The sequence below is a fragment of the Chinchilla lanigera genome, unplaced genomic scaffold, assembly GCF_000276665.1.
Source record: "Chinchilla lanigera isolate Chin_1 unplaced genomic scaffold, ChiLan1.0 scaffold00114, whole genome shotgun sequence".
In the NCBI taxonomy this organism is placed as follows: Eukaryota; Metazoa; Chordata; class Mammalia; order Rodentia; family Chinchillidae; genus Chinchilla; species Chinchilla lanigera.
Window position 1 is genome coordinate 4,150,880 of NW_004955515.1, and position 24,151 is coordinate 4,175,030.

The 24,151-nt window shown below is 39.5% G+C and overlaps 1 protein-coding gene across 1 annotated transcript in view; it reads right to left on the reverse strand.

Moving 5' to 3' along the window:
* Positions 1-4,640: 4,640 nt before the first annotated feature.
* LOC102008972 overlaps positions 4,641-24,151 on the reverse strand; it is a 72,300-nt gene continuing 52,789 nt past the window's right edge. Inside the window, 7 exon segments of the mRNA XM_013506861.1 lie at positions 4,641-4,747; positions 6,437-6,718; positions 6,721-6,834; positions 6,837-6,869; positions 6,872-6,999; positions 7,598-7,793; positions 15,957-16,044. Coding sequence (XP_013362315.1) covers positions 4,641-4,747; positions 6,437-6,718; positions 6,721-6,834; positions 6,837-6,869; positions 6,872-6,999; positions 7,598-7,793; positions 15,957-16,044 — 948 coding nt within the window.

Genomic DNA, 24,151 nt, shown 5'->3' on the forward strand with positions numbered 1-24,151 from the left:
AAAGACCAAAGTTATCACTGAAATATATTTTTGAGACAAGGGGTAAAGTTTTCAATCATGGGAATTATGTTCTTTTAAGTAAGCTTTTTTTTTCTTTGGTTTTCCCCTCCTCTGATCTGGGCCACTATTGCTCTTACAGCAGAGCACACATTACTAGTGAAATGGGTGTGGCCAGCCAGCAGGCAGGCCCTGCAGCAGAGGCACCAAAGAAGTTTCCCTGTGATCTAGCTCACTGGGCAGAAGGAAATGGGAATGTGCAGCCACTGTTTTGGTCAGTTGACCCCAGGCACTGGGTGTGCCTGCTCTGGCCACTGGATGTACTGTTTCTGTCTGGATTCCAGGTTCACAGGCACTTTTTGCACCAAGTGAATTTTTGGTGCCAAAAACACAAATGGTGAATGCCAGAGCAAGAGCCAGAGCACACTGCAGTCACGTCCTGCCTATTTGGTCCCAGGCATCCAGGCTTATAGTTGGTGGCCATGTAGACAGGCTGGTGGCTGGGACATACCAGCTGAGTCTGCCTAGGACCTGAGCTCGGAGCCCTCCCTGCACCCACTCTGCACTCCTGTTGTTTGATGGGGCTGATGCAGACTCCAATGGATGTTTCCCAGAATGGGTCAGCCTTCTATATCAGTTTTATTTTGTCCCTAACATTTTAATACTTTTCCATTTTTAAATACTGGTTTAAATTTTTTGATTATAATATGGAAGATCCAACTTTATTGTTTTTTAAAACACATCAAGCTATTATAGTTACACTCTACAGACTCCCAAGGTGTTTTAAAATGATGTTTTGAGTCTGCAGATAAACAATGACAATAAGCCAAATACATCATCCGTACAATCCAGACTAAACACTGATAAAGTGTTTTAATCAGACAAAAAACTGATAAGCTTAAAGATGACCAGCATAATTTAAGAGGAGATAATAATCTCTTCTTTCATAGGAGAGCCAGCTCAGTCCAACTAAAAATTTCTCAATAGCAATGGACACTGATGTATAGGTGGACAATTAGCTGATGAAACTGAACAAATGGGAAATCCATTCTTCTTCATCCTCGTTTTTCTTTCTTACCCCTTTCCCTCCTTCCTCCCCTCCTGGTCTGGCTGCATTACAATCCTGAACCAACTGCTGCTACTCTTCCACTGCATAATCCACAGTCCTGAATTCCAAGTGAAACTGCTCTCCACATCAGTTTTAGATTTACACTCATTTTTCCAGTGATACCCTCATGGACACTTTGTACAAAGATACAAAGGTTTTGTTAAAGAGAAAGATAATGCTTGTGCTGCCTTTGCAGGTACAGCAGACTAGTTTCAGGCAAAATGTCCCTTGTCCCCACAATGGAAACGAGCAGCCTTGTTTTCTTTCCTCCAGGCTATGAGTGAATAACCTGAGTTATGCAGAGTATTAAGGCAGCACCTTGTACATATGAAGAGCTAATATAGGCACAACTCTGAAGACATGTAATTTGTCTTGGATCATTGGGAGCTTGAACTTTAGTAACAGGGTAGGTATGTTGAAATCCCTTCATGGACTCCCTCACCTGTCTGGCTTCTTTAGTGCCAACTGTGAGGGAGAGAGAAAAAGAAGAGCTCTATTCCCTGAGAGGCAGAAGTTCCAAGATGTAATACAGCAAAATTTTTCTGAGCTGAAAAGGCCGAGATTGCCACCTGTGACTTGGTTAAATTTATCAGGTGTTATGAAATGAAATTTGTGGGGAAACACTTCTCTGCTGAGGAAAGGTCCCTTTTGTCCCCCACTGCTCCTTCCTTATTTGATTTAGCAAGGCCAGAGGGTCCAAGCTCTATTGGTGGCACCATTGTTCCACCCTCCTTGTCCTGCTTGGGCTCAGGACTTGGTTTTAAAGTAGTGCCTTGAGCTGAATCCTTTGTGGTTGTAAAACCCCTTCTAAGCAAAATCCAGAAAAGAAAAATAAATACTGGAACCAAGCATGCAGAAAACACTTCTATATACATATACATCTGTGATGTTTGAGACTCTGTCCCGTGCCTGCGCCTTTAATTTTTTTTTTTTTAGAGAGATCCTTATGAACCTTCTTCTGGCCCTAGTGAATCTGTTTCTGGACTTAGAGAACATGCATCCCCAAGTTTTTACACCTGATGTTTTGCCAATACCTGATGCATGGCTGTGCTGAATACTGGCCCCAACCAATTCACTTTTCTCCCCTGTTGTGTACAAATTTGAGAAGATTCCTGACACCTACCTTTCCTTACCAGGTGTCCCTGTTCATTCGCCAGTTTGTTGTGGTTTGCACAACTCTCAATTGTCCTGGGGAAAAATGTTGAAGGGATGAAGAAAACAAAAGACAAAGCTGAGGTCAAGTGTAGAGCCTCTCTCCTGATTAGAGAAGAGGAACTGCCCAAGAACTGTAGAACACTTATTGATACACTAGGAAGGTTGATGTCAATTTTAATCTCTCTGCCTAGCAACAAGCTTGCAAGCTGGAACAGCTTGTTCACACGGTTTGAGGACCTCCCCATGTTCTCAGGCCAGCTTTGTCTTAGCTACAAATGTGTGATTGATTTCCAGTTTCAGCTGCTCCCTACACTTGTGTAGACATATGTCTTAATTTTCTTGGGTAATTATCTAGAAGTGAAACTGGAATCATATTGTAAACATTGGCCTTATAAAAAGTTGTCAAATTATTTTTCCCAAGTGGTCCTACTTTGCACTCCCACTAAGAATGCATGAGCATCCCAAGTGCACTTTATCCTCTTGCACACTTAGTACTGCCAGTGTTTTCAAATTTTGGCCATTCCTGTGTGTAGTGGTTTCTCACTGTGGTTTTTATTTTATTTTAGTTTTAATTTTTTGAATCAGGGTTTCACTATGTAGTTTAGGCTGACCTTCAACTCATGTCAATCCTCCTGCCTCAGCCCTTCAAGTGCTAGGATTACAGGCATGTGCCACCATGCCTGGCTTCTCATTATAGTATTAAGTTGAATTTCCATGATATTTAGTAACCTTCCACATACTTTCTATACATTTAGATTATTTTCTCCTGTGAAATGTCTACTTAAAACTTTTTATTGCATTATTTCACTTCTTAATAAGGATTTAGAAGGATTATTTATCTATTCTGGATATTAGACTTTATGCTGCGCGCGCGCACACACACACACACACACACACACGCACACAAAACTTTCTGTATCTATGAATCCCCCATCCACAGATTCAACAAGCCATAGGTCAACAATGCATCTACACTGAATGTGTATGCACTTTTTCTTGTCAGCATTTACTAAACAATATAGTGTAACAACTATTTTCATAGCATTTGCACGAGTGAAGGTATTCTAGAAGATGGGTGTAGGTTATATGTAAATAGTATGCCATTTTGTATAAGGGACTTGAGAATCCACATATTTTGGCAGCCACAGTGATAGGGGGTGGTCATGCAACCAATTCCCTGCAAATATTGAGGAATGACTATATATCAAATATTTTTCACTACCTACATCTTTTTAAATTTTTCTTTTAAGAAGCAAAAGTTTTGATGAAAATTGATTTATCAATATTTTCTTTGATAACTTATACAGTTTCTGCAAAATCTAGAAAATTTGTGCCTAACTCAAAGCCCAAAATATTTTTCCTTTGTTTTCTTTCATATAAAGAGCTGCAAACTTGGGGCTGGGGATTTAGCTCAGCGGCAAAAGCGCCTGCCTGGCAAGCACAAGGTCGTGAGTTTGGTTCCCCGTACCGGAGAAAAACCAAAAAAAAAAAAAAAAAAAAAAGAGCTGCAAACTATAGCTGATGGTTTGGTAAACAAAGCTACACTGGAGAACAGCCACATTCAGCTGTTTATGTATTATTTGTGGCTGCTTCAGTGTAACAATGTCAGTGCTGAGTAACTGTAGCAGAAACTCTTTGACCTGCAAAGCATAAAATATTTATTATCTGCTACTCCCTTACAGAAAAATGTTAACATGTGTCATAGTAGTATCATAATATTAGCTCAGAGAACTAGAACTATAATCCATGTAAAGTTATTTTTCTATATGGTGTGAAGTAAAATTCAAAGTTCCCTTTATTTTATGTGGATATCCATATATTTTAAAATGATTTAGTGATACCACACATGGTGGCATATGCCTGTAATCTTAGCACCCAGGAGGCTAAGGCAGGACAATCACTGCAAGCTCAAGGCCAGCCTGGGTTACATAGTGAGTTCACAGGCAACCTAGATGACATAACAAGACAGAAAAATTTTTCAGAAAGAAAAATAATTTACTGAAAGGAGTATCCTTTCCCTATTAAAATATGTATATATTTATACATGAACAAATACCTGTGCTCTGTTCTGTTCCATTGGCTTATACGTCTATCTCTATACCAACAACACATTGTTACCACTTTAGGCCACTCTTTAAATCAAGTATTTTATTTATTTATTCAAAAATTTTTTTGTTATTTTAGGTCCTCAGTCTCTCATTCTAAATTTTAGAATCAGCTTGTCAGTGTCCACATAAAGCCTACTGAAGCTTTTCTTGGCCTCTATGGAGTCTATAGAACAACTTGAGACAAACTGACAATGTGACAGTATAGAGTTTTTGTCAGTCAATGGAGCTATGACAAAATATTGGGTTATTTATAAAGGACAAAGATGTATTTCTCATGGTTCTGGAGCCTGGAAATCCAAGATCAAGATGACAGCAGGTCTGATGTTTGGCCAGGGCTGCTCTAGTTGCTTCCAAGGTGATGTCTTGCATGTGGCGTCCTCTGAAGGAAAAGAGACAGAAAAGTAACTGTGACAAACGTTGTGTCCTCCTGTGGAAGAAGACTTCCAATAAATACGAATATAAGCACTGAAAGTAGACACTGTTTTGTTTCCAACCTTAGCAGCAAAGTATTTTATGTGTTCCAATTAAATAAGATGTTAATTTTAGCTTCCTTTCTAATTTGCCACTGTTCCCTCAGCCCCTTTGTAAGACCCTAGACCCAACTTCGAGGGCTCTGTCTTTGTGACTCAATTGGCCTGCCTACTGGCCCTGCCACTTAACACTATCACTTTGGTGAGTAAGTACAGATGCACAAACTTTGGGGGACACATACAGACCCTAGCAGCCCTTTGATCCATCATTCCAGTAGGTCTCTCTGTTTATTTAGGTTTTCTTCTATTTCTCTCAGCAAATTTTGCAGTGTTCTGTTTCTAGGTCTGCATGTACCTTGTTAAATTTATACCAAAATATTGCACTTCAAATACTCTTATAAATGACCTTATTTTGTTAGCTTTTTCAACTGTTTGTTACTCATATATAGAGCCAGCTGATTTTTATATTGATCTTTTCTTCTGAGCTTGCTTGCTGATTTCACTTAGAAATTAGAACCTTCTCTGTCAATTTTATTTTCTACACAGATGCTTTTGTCATCTGTGAATAGAGTTTTATTCTCTGCAATTGGGCTTCCTCTTATTTGTTGAGGTTTACTGCACTGCCTAGGACTTCTAATGCTGAAGATAAGCACTGAAGGTAGATATTGTGTTGTTTCTGATCTGAGCAGGGAAGTATTCACATTGTTGTAAATAAATAAGATGTAAATTTAGTTTTTTGGTGAATGTTCTTTATCAGATTAAAGAATTTCCCTTCTACGCATTTTTCCATGAGTTTGTGTGTGTGTGTGTGTGTACACATGTGGTTTTATTGTAACAAAGCAAGTTGTACACTTTGAACATTTAAAAGCCTCCATCATCTTTTCCTTTCCAGTGAAAACAAAAGAGAATTTTAAAAATTAAAACTGCAAAATTACAATATAGAATTTTTATTCCAAATAGGACCCTACAGGTTCTGCAGATTCTCCCATCGAGTGACAGGGCTCAAGATATCATTAGGAGAGAATTTTATTTTTATTTATTTTATTGCAAGGATGTCTAATATCACATTCAAACATGTCTATGGAGAAGTCATGCTGTCAAATGCCCGCTTAACCCAGCCAAACATCTCAAACCCACCCTTTGCTAACCTTTTACACTCTATTTTTAAAGTTCTTTTTAAACAAGAGAAAGTAGGCAGGTACAGGTTGGTAAATGCTAACTGTCCATATTCACATAGAAACACAGTGTAATCTCTGAGCCTAATAAGCAGAGAAAAAAGGAAAAAGCTAGAATTCTATGCACTACTACGCAGGGCCGAGCACCTCCAGCCTCCAGCAGGGCAAAAGGTGCAGAAGAGTTTTCCTTTTTCTTTCAGAGCATGGTGGTGTTGATTCCACACAGTTTGTGTGGAGACAGGAAGGCATAAGAATGAATTTAGAACAGAAGGTTATAGCTGCTAGGGACTGCTTTTCCCTCTGTATTGTGCTCAAGTTTTCTCCCCCACAAAATAATTCGAGAACCCTGGTGTTTGAGAAAACAGACTTCAAGAACAGGGAGACTGACACAGAGCAGGAGTAGGGGAAGCCTGAAACTTGCACCCGGGGACTGGAAGAAGAAATCCATCAGTGTTCGGTCATCTTCTCCTTCATTTTCCTCTCCTTCCTCCCCTTTACTATCATCTTCATCCTCATCCCCTTCCACATCAAAGTCTTCCAATCCTCCACCATCATCTTCTTCTCCTTCCCCTTCCTCCTCATGCATATCAGGAACCAAGTAGTACTGCAATGGATGTGGCCCAATGCCATCTTTGATGACCTCTCCTAACCCATCTGCACCCACATCCGAATGGTCAGCACACCTGGGCAAGGTGCTCTCGGGTCTTCATGCTGCCTCTTCCTACTTGCTTTATTCTGCATTTGATATGAATGTTTTGTCAAACCCTTTCCAGATTCCCATTTGATTTCAGTGGACTCTAAAAATGGATCTCCACTCTCTTTAGATGAAATTCTTTGGAGAGAATTTTATTTTTGAATAGGGATTTTCATCAAATTAAAAATCTATCCTGTAACCTGATTTAATATCTTCAAATTCTGTCACTTTGAGTGGCTGGTTAAAAAATGTTGTTATCACAAAATTTGAGATTTCAGTAAGCGAACCTGACCTGAAAAAATGCTTGGCAGAGTTATCATTTCTGTGCTACTTTCAATGTCTCCTCACTGGCTTGTCCATTAAGTCTGTGTGTTTCATTTTGCACTTCATCAGTATGTTCAGTTGCTTCTTGGTCTTCTTCTGAGGTCTTGTCAGCCTTATCCTGGTTGGAGTTGAGTGCTTTGGTGCTAACATGGTGCTGCTTTGTGGTCAGGGGAGGGGGAAGGGGTCTGGCAGGCAGGTGGCTTCCCTCATGCTACAAGTACACATGCTAGCACCCCCTCTTGGTCCTCTTGGTGCTCATTCACCTGGCTGTTAGCTCATTCATGGGCTGCCCCTTGTGGCCTGATGACCAGGGAAGGGTGGGGAGATCTCCTTCAGGGGTTTTGTATCTTCTTTGTCTCTTAACTGCAGGGTCAATTTTGATGAAAAATCTGTTTAATGTCTCATTTTTTCCTGTGCTACATAACCCTCCAGAAATGAGAGACCATGTTATCATTCATCAGATTCAACACTATGTTCATTACAATTATGTTGGGGCAGTGCTTCTAAAAGAGATCCTGGCACATATTCCACTTTTCCGTGATGGACGTTATCCCATCACTGCTAACCGCCCCCCTGTCTTCCTCTTCCTCAGTGGACACTCCTCAGCAAGAGCCTTCTGCTGCTCACTCAGTTCAGCAAGTTCTTCCATCATCAGCTTCTCCTTATGGTCCTCAACAAGCTCCTCTATGTGGCCACCATCAACATCCAGACCCGTACTGTTTCCCATTGACTCAATCTGTTCCACTCCCTGTGCATGAGACCCTTCAAAGTCACATCCAGTGACCCATTTTGGCCACATTCCTCCAGGTTGAGTTTAAGAACCAGTATGTGACATCTCCCCACAGCTTCGTCAATGAGTTTGATGAAGTGTAGGACATTGAAATGTTTCTTCTAGAACTCTTTCAGAGTCAAGGATATCTCTTCAGTGACATTAAAACACCTGGTAAATATTAACAGAGCCAAAGACAAAAATCATATGATCATCTCAATAGATGCAGAAAAAGCTTTTGACAAAGTCTAAAACCGATGCATGATAAAAAATCTTACAGACAATTGAAATAGATGGTCTTTATCTCAATCTGATAAAAGCCCTCTATGACAAACCAACATCATACTAAATGGACAAAAACTGAAAGCCTTCACTCTAAAATCAGGAACAAGACAAGGATGTCCACTGTCTCCACTCTTACTTAACATAGTCCTGGAAACTTTAGCCTGAAAAATTAGACAAGAGAAAGAACTAAAAGGATTAAGGATAGGAAAGGAAGAAGTTAAATTATCACTCTTTGTGGATGACATGCTACTCTACATAGAAGACCTTAAAAACTCCACTGGAAGACTGCTAGATTTAATAAGTGTACCTAAATCAATAGCTTTCCAGTACCTGAATAACAAAATCACTGAGAGAGAAATTAGGGAAACACACCTTTCACCACAGCATCCAAAAAATGAAATACCTAGGAATCAATCTAACAAAGGATATAAAAGACCTCTACATTGAAAACTACAGTACTCTGAAAAAAGAAATTGAAGATATCATAAAATAGAAAGATATCCTTTGCTTTCGGGTAGGAAGAAACAGTATAGAGAAAATGGCCATACTTCAAAAACTCTTATGCAGTTTAATGCAATTGCAATAAAAAAAATTCCAACAGCATATCTCACAGAATTAGAAAAAACAATTCTAAAATTCATTTGGAACCAGAAAAGACCTAGAATAGCAATTCTAGGCAACGAAGGCAAGGCAGGGGCCATCACCATCCCTGACTTAAAATTATACTGTAAAGTTACTGTGATAAAAACATCATGACACTGGCAAAAAAAAACCAAACAGACCCAAAGATCAATGGAACAGATTAAAAGATGTAGAAATAACTCTACACATACTCAGCCACCTTATCTCTGAAGGTGCCAAACACATACATTGGAAGAAAGATAGTAGGAAGTAACTAATTTAAAGATAAATATGATCTAATCTAAATATGAACTAATTTAAAGATAAATATACAAAGACAACCCAGAGTGGGAAAAAATTATAGTCAGTTGTCCCTCAGACAAAGGACTTATATCAGGAACATACAAAGAATTGAAGAAAATCAGATCCCCAAAGACCCAATCCAAAAATGGGCATCTAAGATGAATACCCACTTCTCAGATAAAGAAATACAAATAGCAAACAAATATATGAAAACATATTCAACATTACTGGTCACTTGAGAGATGCAAATTAAAACAATACTGAGATTCCATCTCACTCCAGAAAGAATGGCTATCATCAAGAAATCAACCAATAACAAATGTTAGAGGAGCTGCGGGAAAAAAGGAACACTTCTCCACTGCTGGCGGGAGGGTAGACTGTGCAACCACTGTGGAAATCAGTGGGGGATATTCCTCAAAACATTAAGATTAGAGGTCCCATTTGACCCAGCTCTTCCCCTTCTGGGTATTTTCCCAGGAGAATTAAAAACTTCTTAAGACAGTTATATATGTGCACCCATGTTTATAGCAGCACAATTTGTAATAGCTAAATCTTGGAAACAACCCAAATGCCCATCAACTGAGGAATGGATAAAAGAAATGTGGTATTTTTATACAGTGGGGTACCACTCAGCCATAAAGAAGGATAAACTTGAGACTTTTATTGGTAAATGAATGCAATTTGAGACCATAAATGAAATAAATCAGACTCACATCTAAACATCATATTGTCTCCCTAGTGTGAGACACTGAAAGAGTAAATAAGACCCAAAGTGTACAATAGATACTGTGAAATGGGAAGAAACTTTTCAAAAGGAAAGAGAAACTGGGATGGAAGAAAGGAAAAAGAAGGAAAGGGAAAGCAAAAAAATTATATGTATATATATATGTATATAGTAGTCAAGATAGTTATACTACTAATTTCTTTCAGTTCACTGAAAAGAAAGGTTTGTGCTAATATTGTCAGAACAATTAAATGCCTATATCTGAGTAACTAATTTAAAGATAAATATGATCTAATCTAAATATGAACTAATTTAAAGATAAATATGCAACATATTAACCATTGTTACTCTCCCATTCTCTTGTTTTGAAATTGTTTTAATTTTTTCTTTTTAAAATTAAAAAAAAAAACACCTGGTGAAGAGTGCCTTTGTGTACAGTTTCTTGAAGTTGCAGATCATTTGCTGATTCCTGGGTTGCAAGAGGTATCATGTTGGCAAAATTGGAATCAACCCAGTGTCCATCAACACAAATGGATAAATAAAATGTGGTATGCCTATATAATGGAATATTATTCAGCAATAAAATGAAGTACTGATGTATCCTGGATGAACCTTGGAAACATTATCATAAGTAAAAACTGGCAAATACAAAATAGCACACATTTTATTATTTTATTTATATTAAATGTCCTAAACAGGCAACCTCGTAGGGACAGAAGGTACATTAGTGACTGCCAAGTTCTAGAGAGAAGGTGTAATGAGAAGAGAATGCTAATTGTTATAGAATTTCTTTTTGGGCTGATAGAAATATTTTAGATTTATAGAGTGGTGAGTGCATGACCCTATATACAAGCTAACACCAACAGTGACTGTATGTTAACTGTATCTCAATAATTTTGAGAAGCCAGTAAGCAATTTGAAAGGGAATTTCTCCAGAAAAAGAGATGGGAATGGTCAAAGACATGAAAAGATGTTCAACATCAGTTAGTCATTAGGGAAATGAAAATTAAAACCACAATGAGATACCATTTCATACTAACCATAATGGCTATAATGAGAAAGGCAGATAAAGGCAAGAAACAAAGTTATAAAAAAAAAAAAACAAAGAACAAAATACAGGGGCCCTCATATATTGCTAGTGGGATTGTAAAACAGAGCAACTACATTGGAAGGCTGACAGTTTCTTACATAATTAGAGTTAATATTATGACTCACCTTTCTATTCCTAAGCATATACCCACGAAAAGTGAAAATGCATGTATACACACAATGTTAGACATAAATGTCAAAGCAGAATGATCATAACAGCCAGAAAGTGGGAATAAGCCCACCTCATCATCAAGTGATAAATGCACTGAAAATGTGGTACATCTATACAATTGAAAATTGCTCAACTTGTAAATATTGAGACATGAATAAAATAACCCAATCATAAAGGCCCCATATTACATTACTGTTTATATAAAATATTCAGAAGAAATCTATAGAGACAGAAAGTAGATTGATAGTTTCCAGGGCTAGTAAAGAGAGGGCTGGAAAAAGTGGGTTACTGATTACAAAAGAGTAGAACTTCCTTCTGGAGTGATAACTATGTTCTAAAATTGACTATGGTGCTAGCTGAGTAAATCTGCAGCTATGTGAAAAAAAACTAGGATGTATATTTTAACTGAGTGAATATCCATGAAAGGAAGAAGGGAAGGGGAAGCAAAAAGAATTAAAATGTATTATGTTCTTGTACCAACTTCATCCAATGAATGTAGCAACCCCATCCAATGAATATACTATAAATAAGTACTAATAAAAAATGTGTAAACCATTGTACATTACACCTTAAAGCTAAAGCAAATTCTCCCTTTCTCTTTTGCTCCTGTTCTCCCTTACTTAAAAAACAAAATGCCACTTGACATATTTCTAGTTCCTTCAAGACCAAGCAACTCCATTGAACACAACATAGACAAACAAGGACTATCTGGTGGCCTCAGGACTGGAGGAACAGTATGTCTGTGACTTCCCTGGGATTCCCGATTTCCTCTCATACATTTCAAACAAGACTTCAATCCAGAACAAGCTACAAGAAAAGCCCATTCTCCCTTGCCAAAGGTCTGAGAAAAAGTGACCTAACGATCAAAAATATTTTTGGTAACACCCCACATACTTGAGCCAAACATCAACGATGTTTTTGCCATATCCTCTTCCATGGTTTCAGAGAGGATCCATGGGAAGCTCATCAGAAAGTTCATCTACTCCCATTAGATGGTATCAAAAGGAAAAGCAAGGAGTGAAGGTAATTTATGTGAATTTATGTCAGAGAAGAGGGAAGGTATCAAAAAAATCTAAGCTCCAATTTAAGTCACTAGAAAAATAAAGGTAAACATGTAAGGAAACTCTACCATATTAAAAAGCTCTACCATATTAAAAAGCTAAAGGAGAAAAATCATGATTGTATTACTAACACAGAAAAATGATAAAAATTACAGCATAAGACAATGAGATGGAAATGAAAAACAGGAGAATAGTGAAGGTAGGTTAAACAAAAAAATGTTCCTATGAAAAAACTGAGGAAAAGGATAAACTAGGAAAATGGACAAAAGTAAAAAGAAGATACACATGACCCAGATAAGGAATGAATCAGGAGCTATCATTACAAATCTAGCATCTATTTAAAAGATAATAAGGAACAAATAAGAACATACCATTTTAAAAAAACTACCATATTAAAAAGCTAAAAGAGGCTGGGGATTTAGCTCAGTGGCAAAAGCGCCTGCCTGGCAAGCGCAAGGTCGTGAGTTCGGTTCCCGGTACCGGAGGAAAAAAACCAAAAAAAAAAAAAAAAAGCTAAAAGAGAAAAATCATGATTATATTACTTAACACAGAAAAAGCATTTAACAAAACCAACACACATCCATGACAGAAACATATCCAGTTAAAAATGAAGAGCAAATAATTTAACGTGTTATAAAGCATCTACAGAAAACTTAACTGCTATCAGTGGAAAGTAAAAGGCTGAATGCTTTCCCCTAAGAACAGAAGAAGTCAAGGAGGTCTGCTCTCTGTTCTACTGCTCTTCTACTTAGCAGAAGTTCTAGCCCACTACCATAAGCAAAAATAAATACAGAAAAACAAATAATGGCATACAAATTTGACAGGGAGAAATTAAACTGTCCTTATTCACAAAAATCACTGTTTACATAGAAAAGAACAAAGGATCTCAAAAAATCTCCCAGAATTTATAAGTGAGTGTTATAGTCAGGGTTTGCAAAGACAATAATTTAATACAGGACACATAATTGATAGGATTATTTTATAGTAGTCCAGTACAAAAAAAGTGCAGGAAATCTGTCCACACAATAAGGATCCAAAGAATCCAGCTGAGGGCCTGGATCCCACAGTAATGTCCTGCATGCATCCAGCTGAAGACCAAAGAGCCCATAACAATATCCCCACAAGTCCAATTGGAGGCCAAGAGACCACAACAATGTCTCATGCAAAGATCTGTTTCAAGGATCAGTGCTAGAAAGGGCCAAAGGTCAGGGGTGGAAGCTAGAAGTCTGTGCCAGCAGGATGAATGCTCTAAGTAATCTGCACTGGAGCTAGGAAGTGATACTCAAAGTAAGGACCAGAGCTCCTCCAAAAAGTACCACAGCAACAATGAGGTCCTGAGCTCCATTGATGACGATAACAGCCGAGTTCATAGCAGGAAAGCCAGCATGACAAGCTTCTCCAGGACACTGAACAGTGTACCATCTTCCCCTTTGGAGCCAGGAAGCAATGCTCAAAGTAAGGACCAGAGCTCTCCCAAAGTGAACCATAGCCATTCTCAGCAACAACAAAGTCCCAGGCTCCTCTGATGATGAGAACAGCAGAAAACCTCCAGGCAGGACGCGCAGCCCGATCCTTCCAGTCCTACTTCGTTAACACTTCTGCACACAAGAGCTCAACTAACCCCAAACACAGACCCATAACCACTGATACCACTCTGACCTTACAAGCCTCTGGTTATATTCGGTGTAATCTGTCCTCTGGTATATCACTATGACATCTTCTCCCCCATCAATGTAACTATACCCTACTCTACTAGCCTCTTACAATCACACCAGCTATCAGGTTACTCAGGGTGCCCCATTCGCTTAGTCCTTTCACTTTTCTGGTCCTCCCAGAGCTGTGACTGCATCACTGCTCAATAGACAGTCAAAGTTCTGCAATGGCTGCCATGCCCCACGCATGCCTTTTCTCCCATGGACTCCTTGTCATCAGTCTCCCACTTGCTCAGGCTGTCTCCTGTTGCCTATCTTTGACCATTCCTTACAATGGCTCCTAATAGACACCAAAAGATTCTTCCTACAAGGGGAAAACAGAACAATAGGCTTCAGTCAGGTCCCACGCCAAGCACCCCTCCAGCCCCTGGCAGGCGCTGCCCTAGCAGGCACCCTGGGCATCTGGGAAAGAGAAAATAAGAGTTATAGACCCCTTTAACATTCACAACCAATTCTGTTTACCCAATCAAGGTGTTTTCTTCCTCTATGGCACCTCTACCTACTTGTGCCTCCCAACTAACTGGACTGGCCCCTGCATACTGACATACCTCACCCCAGAACAGACATTTCCTAGGGAAACCACAGCCTGCCTGTCGCCATTAAAACCTAGGTATGAGGACATAAAGCCATACATCTAAAGCCTCTGCTTATCAGGTGGGGTATGAGTGCTGCTATAAGGACAGGCATAGCAGGTCTAACTACCTCCCTGACCTCCAACAAAGAATTGTCCCACCCCAAAAACCATGAGAATCTCTGCCAAAAACCACCAAGAAAGATGTAATATTCTGACAGAAAAAGCAGAAAAAAGGTTTGTCAGATTATTAAAACTCGTTGGTGAAGTGCTGCTTAGGGGAAAAGAATATTCTACCAGGGAAACAGCAAGTAGACATCATTACTGTTTAAGAGCACTTCTCTCTAAGGCCAGGAAAACTAACAGTAAATCTGGCCCCTAAATGCAGTCCACAAGTGGCAGTTACCAGCCGTATTAGTTTCCCTAGAGTCAGACACAGCAGGCAGATGGAAGAGGATCTACAAAGATCTGTCACTTAGGCAAGTTCAACACTGGATGAAAGACAGCTCCTCCTGGTGGAGTGGCCAGATTCCAACAAGCACAAAAGTAACTGAGAACAAACTGTTCCCAGCGAGCCCTGAGCTGTAACCCCTTATTTAGACTCATGTAATCCATAGCTTGGGAGGAAATACTGCAAAGTTCCTATATAGTAGGACTAAATGAACTCAGGCAAAACCCAGAGTGGAGAGGTTTTGCCAGGAGAGTATCACCAAGTGAAATTGCTCAACATTTCTCCCAGTAACACTGGCTGTACGGACAAAGCCAATGTTAGGGTTTGGACCTGAACTGTCCCGCAAAGGTCCACATGCTATAGGCTTGGCTGCCACCTTGGGGCACTGCTGGGAAGTGCCCAGTTGTGGTGGAACAGTTAGCGTGTGGGGCCTAGCAGAAGGTAGTTAGCCATAGTCTCTACGAGGTGTGCAGTTTCCTCTGCCATAATTTACTCACCATGGGCCCAAAAACAAGAGGCCAACTGACCATGGAGAGAAACCTCTGAAACCACGAGCCAAAATAAACCTTTCCTCCTTTAGGGCAACTCATCTCTGGTATCCTGTCACAGGGACAGAGACCTGACCAATAGCTAACAAGGAATCAGGGCAGCGCCCAGCTCAGAAATGCAACGCAGTGAAGGGTAAGTGAGGCGGTAGGAGTCCAAGTTACAGCATACTTCTTTGCATGAGGTGCAGGAGAAAAATCAAAACCGTGTGGGAAGGTGACGTAAGAGTGGAAATAACACGGGGAGAAGGAGGGCTCCAGTGCTCTGAATGTGCTTCGTAAGTGGCACTCGCAAGAAACCGAAGGAGGAAGAAATGAATGGTTGATTCACAAGTAGGCGTTTGATGATAGGAGTAAAGGCGTAATCTCAGTCTGAGATAATAGTGCAGGAGACAAACATGCTTGAAACTTCCCTTCTAAAAAGGCCACGATCATTATTCAGGGTTTTGAATCCTAATAGGCCAAAGCGGTAAGGCAGAAATCAACAAAAGGCCTTAATAACACCTGGATCTTAGCATTGCCAATGAAGAATTAAACCTTAGCTTTCAGAGTCATTCACACCCTTACTTGTATTGAATACTAGGTGGCACAAAGAGATAAAAATATATTAAAGAGATATTACCTGTCATGTTTGCAGCAGACCCACTGTTATTCACCAATGTGAAATACAGTTGTTCACTGCAAGGCACGACTCCGGCAGCCACGGTAATCTGTTGGGAGAAAGGAAGAGACTGTTTTTGAAAGTTTGGCTTGGGATATTCATTTACTGATCACCTACAATGTGCTAGGCCTCTGCTGCCCAGTACAGCATCCTTAGTTAAGTGGCTACTGATACTTGAAATGTAGTAGACCAGGTTGAGACATGCTGTTAATGTAAAAAGCCAAAATTTGAAGACTTTGTACAAAAAACAAAACATCTCACCAATAACTGTAAAACTTATCATTTCACATTGAAATGATATTTTTGATATATTGGATTTACTAAAATTAATTTCCTGTTTATTTTAAAATTTTTGCTTATTTATTTTGTAGTACTGAAGATTGAACCCAGAGCATTTTATTTATTTCTGTATTTTTGGAGACAAGGCCTTGCTAAATTGCTCAGGTGAGACTGGAACTCACAATTCTCTTGCTTTAGCCTCCCATGACATTAGGACATTAGAGAGAAAAGGACATTAGGGAGAAAAATGAGAGATACTCACCTTTGTACATTTAGAGTCTAGTGGAAGACAAGACGTGGACACAAACAATACTAACTGTGCAAAGTGTCGTAAGAGGGTTCAGACAAGCAGGAGGGTTGTTCATTTATTCCAGGCTCAAAGAGTAATATTTATTGTGAACAAGAGGGAGTACTAGGCAAATAAACAATCGTTTATTCTACTGAAGAGAACTGTTCCAAGCAGTGGCTTACTGAATTTCCAGGACTTTAATCTATGGTTGCCAGTTTTTATCTAGCTTATGGTAAATCATATAGCTAAGAGGTTGCTGTGTTGCTCAAGTGTCACGGTTTCCAGTGAGGAAAATTAAGCAAACCTTTTGATATGTCAAAAAAGTATCACTTCTCTTAAGTACTTACTAAATTCCATACACAAATATTAAATCACTTTTCTAACAAGAACTTACAAAGTAGGTATTATTCCTTACTTAAAAGCTGAAATGGACAATACTAGATTGAATTCCTTGAATCGATTCATTATTTATGTATTTTAAAGCCCAATGAATACATGGTTAGAAAGTGCTTATTAAGCCAGGTATGGTGGTACACATCTCTACTCCCAGCACTCTGGGAGGCTGAGGCAGGAAAATCCAAGTTTGAACCCAGCTTGGGCAACTTAGCAAGATCCTGTCTCAAAATGTTACAAAAGGGCTAGGGATATAGCTCAGCATGAAGACCCTGTGTTCAACCCAGAGTATCGAAAAAAAAGAAAAAGGCTTTCTAACCAACCTCCCTCCAAACTCAATATTGTAAGAAACCTCAGACAACCTCTAGCAGAACCCTAACCGAAAGAGAGCACCTACCGTCTCTACAAGGTCTTTGAACACTAAGTGACACCATTACACAGCTCTGGTAGCTAGAAAACTGTTTACAGTTCTGCCACTCTAACTGCTACCCACTCGTCCTGTTATTTGCCCACACGGATCAATACACACTTTCCTCCACAGTTCTAAAGTTGGCAATCCTGTCTCCCTCACTCCGGATTTCTATCCTCTTGAGCAATGCACCAGTGGTTTCCTTAACTCTTCTAACATAGAGTGCTCTGGATGTCCCCACCAGCCTGGATGCCCTTTCCTAGTCACACTCTACGGTTGTTAGATATTCTGCTCAGAGCTGATGTGCCTCAAAGGGACAGAAACAGTCACTCCTGTGTTGGGACAGTGTACATTTCTATCATCATATTAGTGTTTCAGTGGAGTCAAGACATATTAAGATACATCAAAAGTCAAAGAAAAATCCTGGCTGAAATGATTTTCAGTACTTATTTTAAAAGTACACATTCACTAAGCATAACTAAACATGCATAAAAGTATAAATAAATGGTACAGAATGAAAAGTAAAGGCTCCGTCTCGGTCCTCCATGACAAGTTTTACTCCCCAGATGGAAAAAATCTGAACATTTGCTTTAGTTATTCTGGAGGGCAATAATAGATATCTGGTCCTTTTTTGTTGTTGGTTTTTTTGAAACGGGTTCAAACTCCTGGTGATCCTCCTGCCTCAGCCTCCTGCTGGGATTACAAGCACACAGCTAGATCTCTGATTTTTATACCCTGTTATCTTTAAACCATAAAACTGAGTTCCTGATATCCAAGATAAGAAAATTGGTTCATTTACGTCTCCTCCAGGGTGAGCCTTCTACCATTGAATATATCAAATATGACTATCTATATAATTGAAAATAATACCCTTTAACAATCTCTGCTCCTACGAATTTTGAATAATATGTTGATTCCTTCTATGTAAAATAAGTCAACTAGTTTACCTGTCTACTTCCCTTCCCCTGTATTTTCAAGTTCTGCCAAGTATACCACTTCTATTACATCAAGATTTTGAACACTTAAGTATCAGTTAAGCTAACATTTTTCTCATGCTCGATGTATAGTTTTATTCTAAAATGTTAAACAAAATACAATATAATTATGTATCCGTATGATGAAGAAGTTGGAAAATTATAGCTGTGTGTTAATCTGTCCACACATACTTTATTTTAACCAAGTACAGCAAAGTACCTGTAATCTTGTATCTCCTGTGCTGATCAAGGTAGAACATTCCAACTATCGTGTCAAATGATTTTTCTTTTATCCTATCAGTTGTTTAAACAGGGATATATTTTGTTTCAATGCCAATATGGACAGTACATATGTCCTGTGTCCAAAAACCACTTTTCATATACGCTGTCTGGTTTTCTAGTTAAAGTGAGAGGATACATCTGGTCTCTTTTATTTTGCATTGTTTGGCAGTATAAACCCCACCCTCACATTTTCAAATAACTCAAATCCAGGAAAACTGAATTATATAACCTGATTATATAAGCACAGGGCCCACTGTGTGCTGCCCTGACATAAAACCATTAATTGATAGTCCAATTATATGTTACTGCTGCTCCGAACTTACAGTTTTAAGTATGTTGTAGAGTCAGAACTTCTGTGTTTAAAACAACTCTGTTCGCTGTCAGGTAGATGAACCATTCTGAGTTTTGAATTCTTTTACATAAAAGTATAGTATCTACTTTCCTGTGTTGTGAAGATGAGACAGACTATGTATATGTTTCTAGCAAAATACCTGGCATAAAAGTATTTAGTGAATGCTTGTTATTTGAACTTGCAAACCCGTATCTATAATATTTTTTGTTTCTTTCCCTTTTTATTCTGTGTTCATTTCATTTTGCTCCAATTTGATAAAAATTTGTAAAGAATTCTATTCATTACCTGTCCAATAGTCCTGCTAATAGACAGTAATGGCTGAGCTTCCAAGAAGAGCTATGAAAACATTACCTCCATTCCCAAATGATTTGTGCTAATATTGTCTGAACATTATTTCATGCCAAATATTGTACTGTGAGTAACTACTATGAAGATAACAATGCACAATGCATTAATGATTGTATCTCCTATTAGCCTGATTTGAAACTGTTCTATTATATTTCTATTTTTTTCTTTCTTTAAAATAAAAAATGAATTTATTTCATATGCCTGGTTATATAATCAGAAAAAAAGTCCGAGCAGTGCTTCTGACATTTCACTGGGTGATCACTTATTACATCACTTCAGTTCTTATCCAACGACAAGTGTTTAGCTCACTTGAGCCTATAGTTCCTTTTTTCCCTAAGGGCCCCCCAAATGACTCAACCGTTCAGAATTAGTCACATGGTAATTAGCACTACTGCTTAAAACTTATGTGCAGCAATGAAGTGAACTCACACTGTTAAGAGGAGTCATCAAGTTGGAGTAAGAATGCATTGCTTCGTAAACAAGTCATTTCACACAGAGCCTGGGTTCTGAGATGGTCTGAAGAACTGTTAGATCACTGCTTCCCCTTGTTCCTTCCAGATACATGGTGTTCTGGCAAACCTTCCATGCGTATTTTTTAAGAGAATGTGGGGGAGCTACTAAACAGTGCCTAAAGGGCAGAAGTAGTGTCATCCTTTCTAGACGGTCACGGCACCAGCCCTCCAGCCTCTCAAAGCATCAGCCCTGGAGGCTGTGGAAACGCGAATTCCTTGCCCTCACTCTCAAAGTCTCTGTGTTAGGAAATCTGGAGAAGGATAACAGTCTATACATTATCAACGACACTCTAGATTATTCTGACATTAGAGGGCTTCTGCCAACAGTTAAAGCAGTGCTACACGGACACATCAACATCCCCCAAAGGCCGTTGCTTACGTGAGACTTTGTGTTTGGAATTGTACATTCTGTGGGGTAACACAAATGTTTAATGATGTGGCCTGCAAGTACCCTGTGGCCTGTCTTCTCATTTCTCCCTCTTCCTAACCACCGGCAACCACTGATCTTTTGACTGATCCACATTTTTGCCTTTTTCAGAGTGGAACACAGTTGGAATCTCACTGTATGGAGGCTTTTCAGATCTGCTCATTTAAGGTTCCATGTCATTTCATGGCTTGATAATTTATCCCTTGTCTGGATGTACATAATTTATCTATTCACCTACTAAAGGGCATCTGGGTCACTTCCAAGTTTATGCAATTATTAATAAAACTGTCATAAACATTTATGTTTTTGTCATTTATGTTTTTGTCAAATGTTTATGTCATAAACATGTATTCCATGTATTAACAGGACCTAAGGTTTTAGCTCATCTGGGTAACTACCAAGGAGCACAATTGTTAGACCATAATTATTTCCATTTTACACACGAGGAAACTAAGACAAAAGAAATCGAACAGTGTGTGTAAAGTCATATAACTATTAAGTAGGAGAGCTGGGAATCTGAATTCATTTCTAGTTTTTCCCCTAAACCACTAAACACACAGGATCGCACTGAATTTTATTAGTGACTCATAAATCAATCAACATTCTGCCCAGCAAACAAGCTCTGCTGGGTGTATCACAATCATTAGCTTTAGCAGGGACAAGAAAACAACATAGTACAAATAGCAGGCTGGTTTTCAGCCGGTTATACTTTCTTTGTATATGCTGAAGGACAGGGGACTTCCCTATTATACCAGCTCAGGTGGACTGATCCTCCTGCCTCAGCCTTCTGAGTAGCTGAGATAACTGCCACAGAATCACTGAGTTTTGAAGTTCAGTTTGATTGTGTGACATTTGGCATGGGTGACTCTAGTTTGGTTTGGTCTGGGGCCTTACTGTAAGAGCTCAGTCCAAATCTGTGGGAGACTGCCAAGCTGTGCTCTCCTGAGAAATGCAGCCCCATGCCTCCATCTTTCCCTGACCTTTACTTCAACCCTATTCACTGAGATATACAGAGCTGGCTATATTGAACCAGATGTTCCCTTAGCTGGCTAAAAGAATATGGCTAAGACACCAGTGTGTCTCACTGCAGCACATGGGTGAGAATCCCACCCCCTTCTCGCTGATGGCTGGAATGGGGGCTCCAGCAAGAGCCTGTGATATTTGAGAGCTAAGACATGAGATAACATCTCAGCTGAGGCCATGGGACTCAGAAAGAATTATAACCTTCCTGGCAGGAAATGTGCCAGCCTTGCATACATCAAGCTATCCATTGTACTGATAAGTGGAGGGCCTCTGTCCTGCTACAAAATTGCTCTGTTCCTCCTCATGTCCAATGCCTGAGAAGTTTCTTTTCCCTAGCACTCTGCTGCAGCCCCCACCCACCTCCCTGATTAATACCAATAAAAGCTTTGAGGTTTTGGACTCGCGGCTTTTTGTCCACAGAGAACATTGGGCACTCCAGAGCTCCTCAACTGCAGAATTTTCTCTCCTTGTCTTTATTTGTCATCCATGTACTATATTGCTCGGTGGGAGACCTGAACTCTCCGTGGGAGTTTCAGTATAAATCAATGGACTCCATAAATTTTATTTAACAGATCTCACACTAAATAATAAGTTCATTGTTATTTTATGCATTTTAAGTCAGCTATACTGGATTCTGCACCATTATTTCCATCTATAATTCCTTTACTTGCAAGAAATTTTGTAGATCTTGAATGTACCTGTTGTAGTCAAGGTTTGCAAGGGAAAAGATTAAATACAAGACACATAATTTATAGGATTATTTTATAATATTCACCCAAACAGTCAAATACAAAAGAGTGTAGGAGATCTGTCTACACACTAGAGACCCAAAGAAACCAGCTCAAGTCCTGGATCCCACCACAGTGTCCTCCATGAGTAAAGCTGAAGACCGAGAGCCCATGGCAATGTCTCATGTAAGTCTGTATCAAGGATCTGCAATAGCAAGGCCCAAAGGTCAGTGGTGGAAGCTAGAAAGTCTGTGCCAGTGGGATGAACGATCTATGCCAGCAGGCTCAGGGATCTGCACCGGAGCCAGGAAGTGACACTCAAGGTAAGGATTAGCGCTCCCCTGAAAAGAACTGCAACCACCTTCAGCAACAAGGACCCAAGCTCCTCTGATGATAACAGCTGAGTTCTTATCAGGAAAGCATGTAACAAGCTTCTCTAGAATCAACAGCACACCATCTTTCCCTCTAGTTCTCTTTTTATGCTGTTGGCAAGAATCCTCAGGTGGGCCTTCTACGCCCAGAACCATGATGATTCAGTTCAGCTGGGTGCTATCAGTTGCCCATTAGTTAATCCCCCACAGTAACCTTCTCAATAACTTCCTGATTTCCCCCTTACACCACCTGCTGCTCAAGGCGAGCTGTTGTTAGGCTGTCCTGAGGATTAAGAATCACTTGTGCAAAGTCTAGACTTAATGTGAGTCATAAAATTATAGTATCTGCCAAAATAATTATTGTACTGGAAATTCCTTGAGGACAGGAGTTCTGTTCACATCTGGGTATCAACTACAGCACTCAGCAGTTTCCTGCTGTGTTGGATTAAATTTAATTGGAGATCAATTGAAGTTAGCATGCAAATAAAAGAGCAGCAGAGATTATATTAAAACCTTCCTGGTGGGTTTTCACATTCGCCTCACCAGAGTGACTTCAGCACGCACAGCTGCCATGGCATAGTTTGGAGGACGCCACACATCAGGCCCTGTTCCTGGAGAAAATTGCTGAGTTGCCACAGGGCAACTGCCCAAGGAAATCCCTCCCCACATGGGTGGGGAGCTCTTCCCATCAGGCACTGGAGACTTGGTTACAATTACTCTAGATCAGTTATGGCAAAACTTTTAGAGACCCGGTGCCCAAACTGCAATTTAAAACCCACTTATTTATCACAAAGTGCCAATGCTGTGCTGTTATCCTGTGCTCTGCTGCTGGGGCCACGCTGGAGCAATTTGGCTGACGTGCCAACAGAGAGGGCTCTGTGTGCAGGCTGTGGCACACATGCCTTAAGTTCACCATCACTGCTCTAGATGTCTGCTCCGTGAGGTGATGGCTGCATCCCATTAACAAGTGTGGGTAACAATGGGGCACTGAAGTATTATTAGGTAGTCTGTACACATTGCTAACTGCCACTGTACAGATGAAGAGACCAGATAAAGCAGAGATTTTGTTGGAAGTTGTGAGATGATCTTTTATTTTGGTGACAGCATTTTTTCCCGCCTAAACCCTTTTTGAATCTGGAAGAAAACTTACAGGTTTTCTATTTTTAAGGCAAGATATTGTTAGGCTGTCCTGAGGATTAAGAAGCACTTGTTCGAAATCTAGTCTTAATGTGAGTTATAAAAATATTTATTTATTTGTATGCGAAGTTCAATTTCTATTTTTCTAGGGTTCATTCTACCCTTAATTTATTCATTGAATAAAAGGTATACTATTGAACACCTGCTACGACTCAGACATTGGCCTGCGCTCTAGGTTTAAACTGTAAGTAATACCAACACAACTTGCCCTTAAAAAACTAGAAGTTAGAAATTTCAGGAACATAAAATACTATGGTGACCAAACACAAGATGTTCTGGGAGTGCCTGCTCAGGGAATGCACCTCATCCAGGGAGGTGAGACTCTCTAAGGAAATAATATTTTAAGGACTTAGGTGATAAGTGAAGGGAAATGTGAGTTAGCAAGGTGGTGGAGGAAGGGAAGGGCTTAGAAATTCCAGGGCAAAGTTATAAACAGTTCTTACTAAATTGAAAAACAAAGACTGAGTTTCTACCAAAAAAGAAGAAGAAGAAGAAGAAGAAGAAGAAGAAGAAGAAGAAGAAGAAGAAGAAGAAGAAGAAGAAGAAGAAGAAGAAGAAGAAGAAGAAGAAGA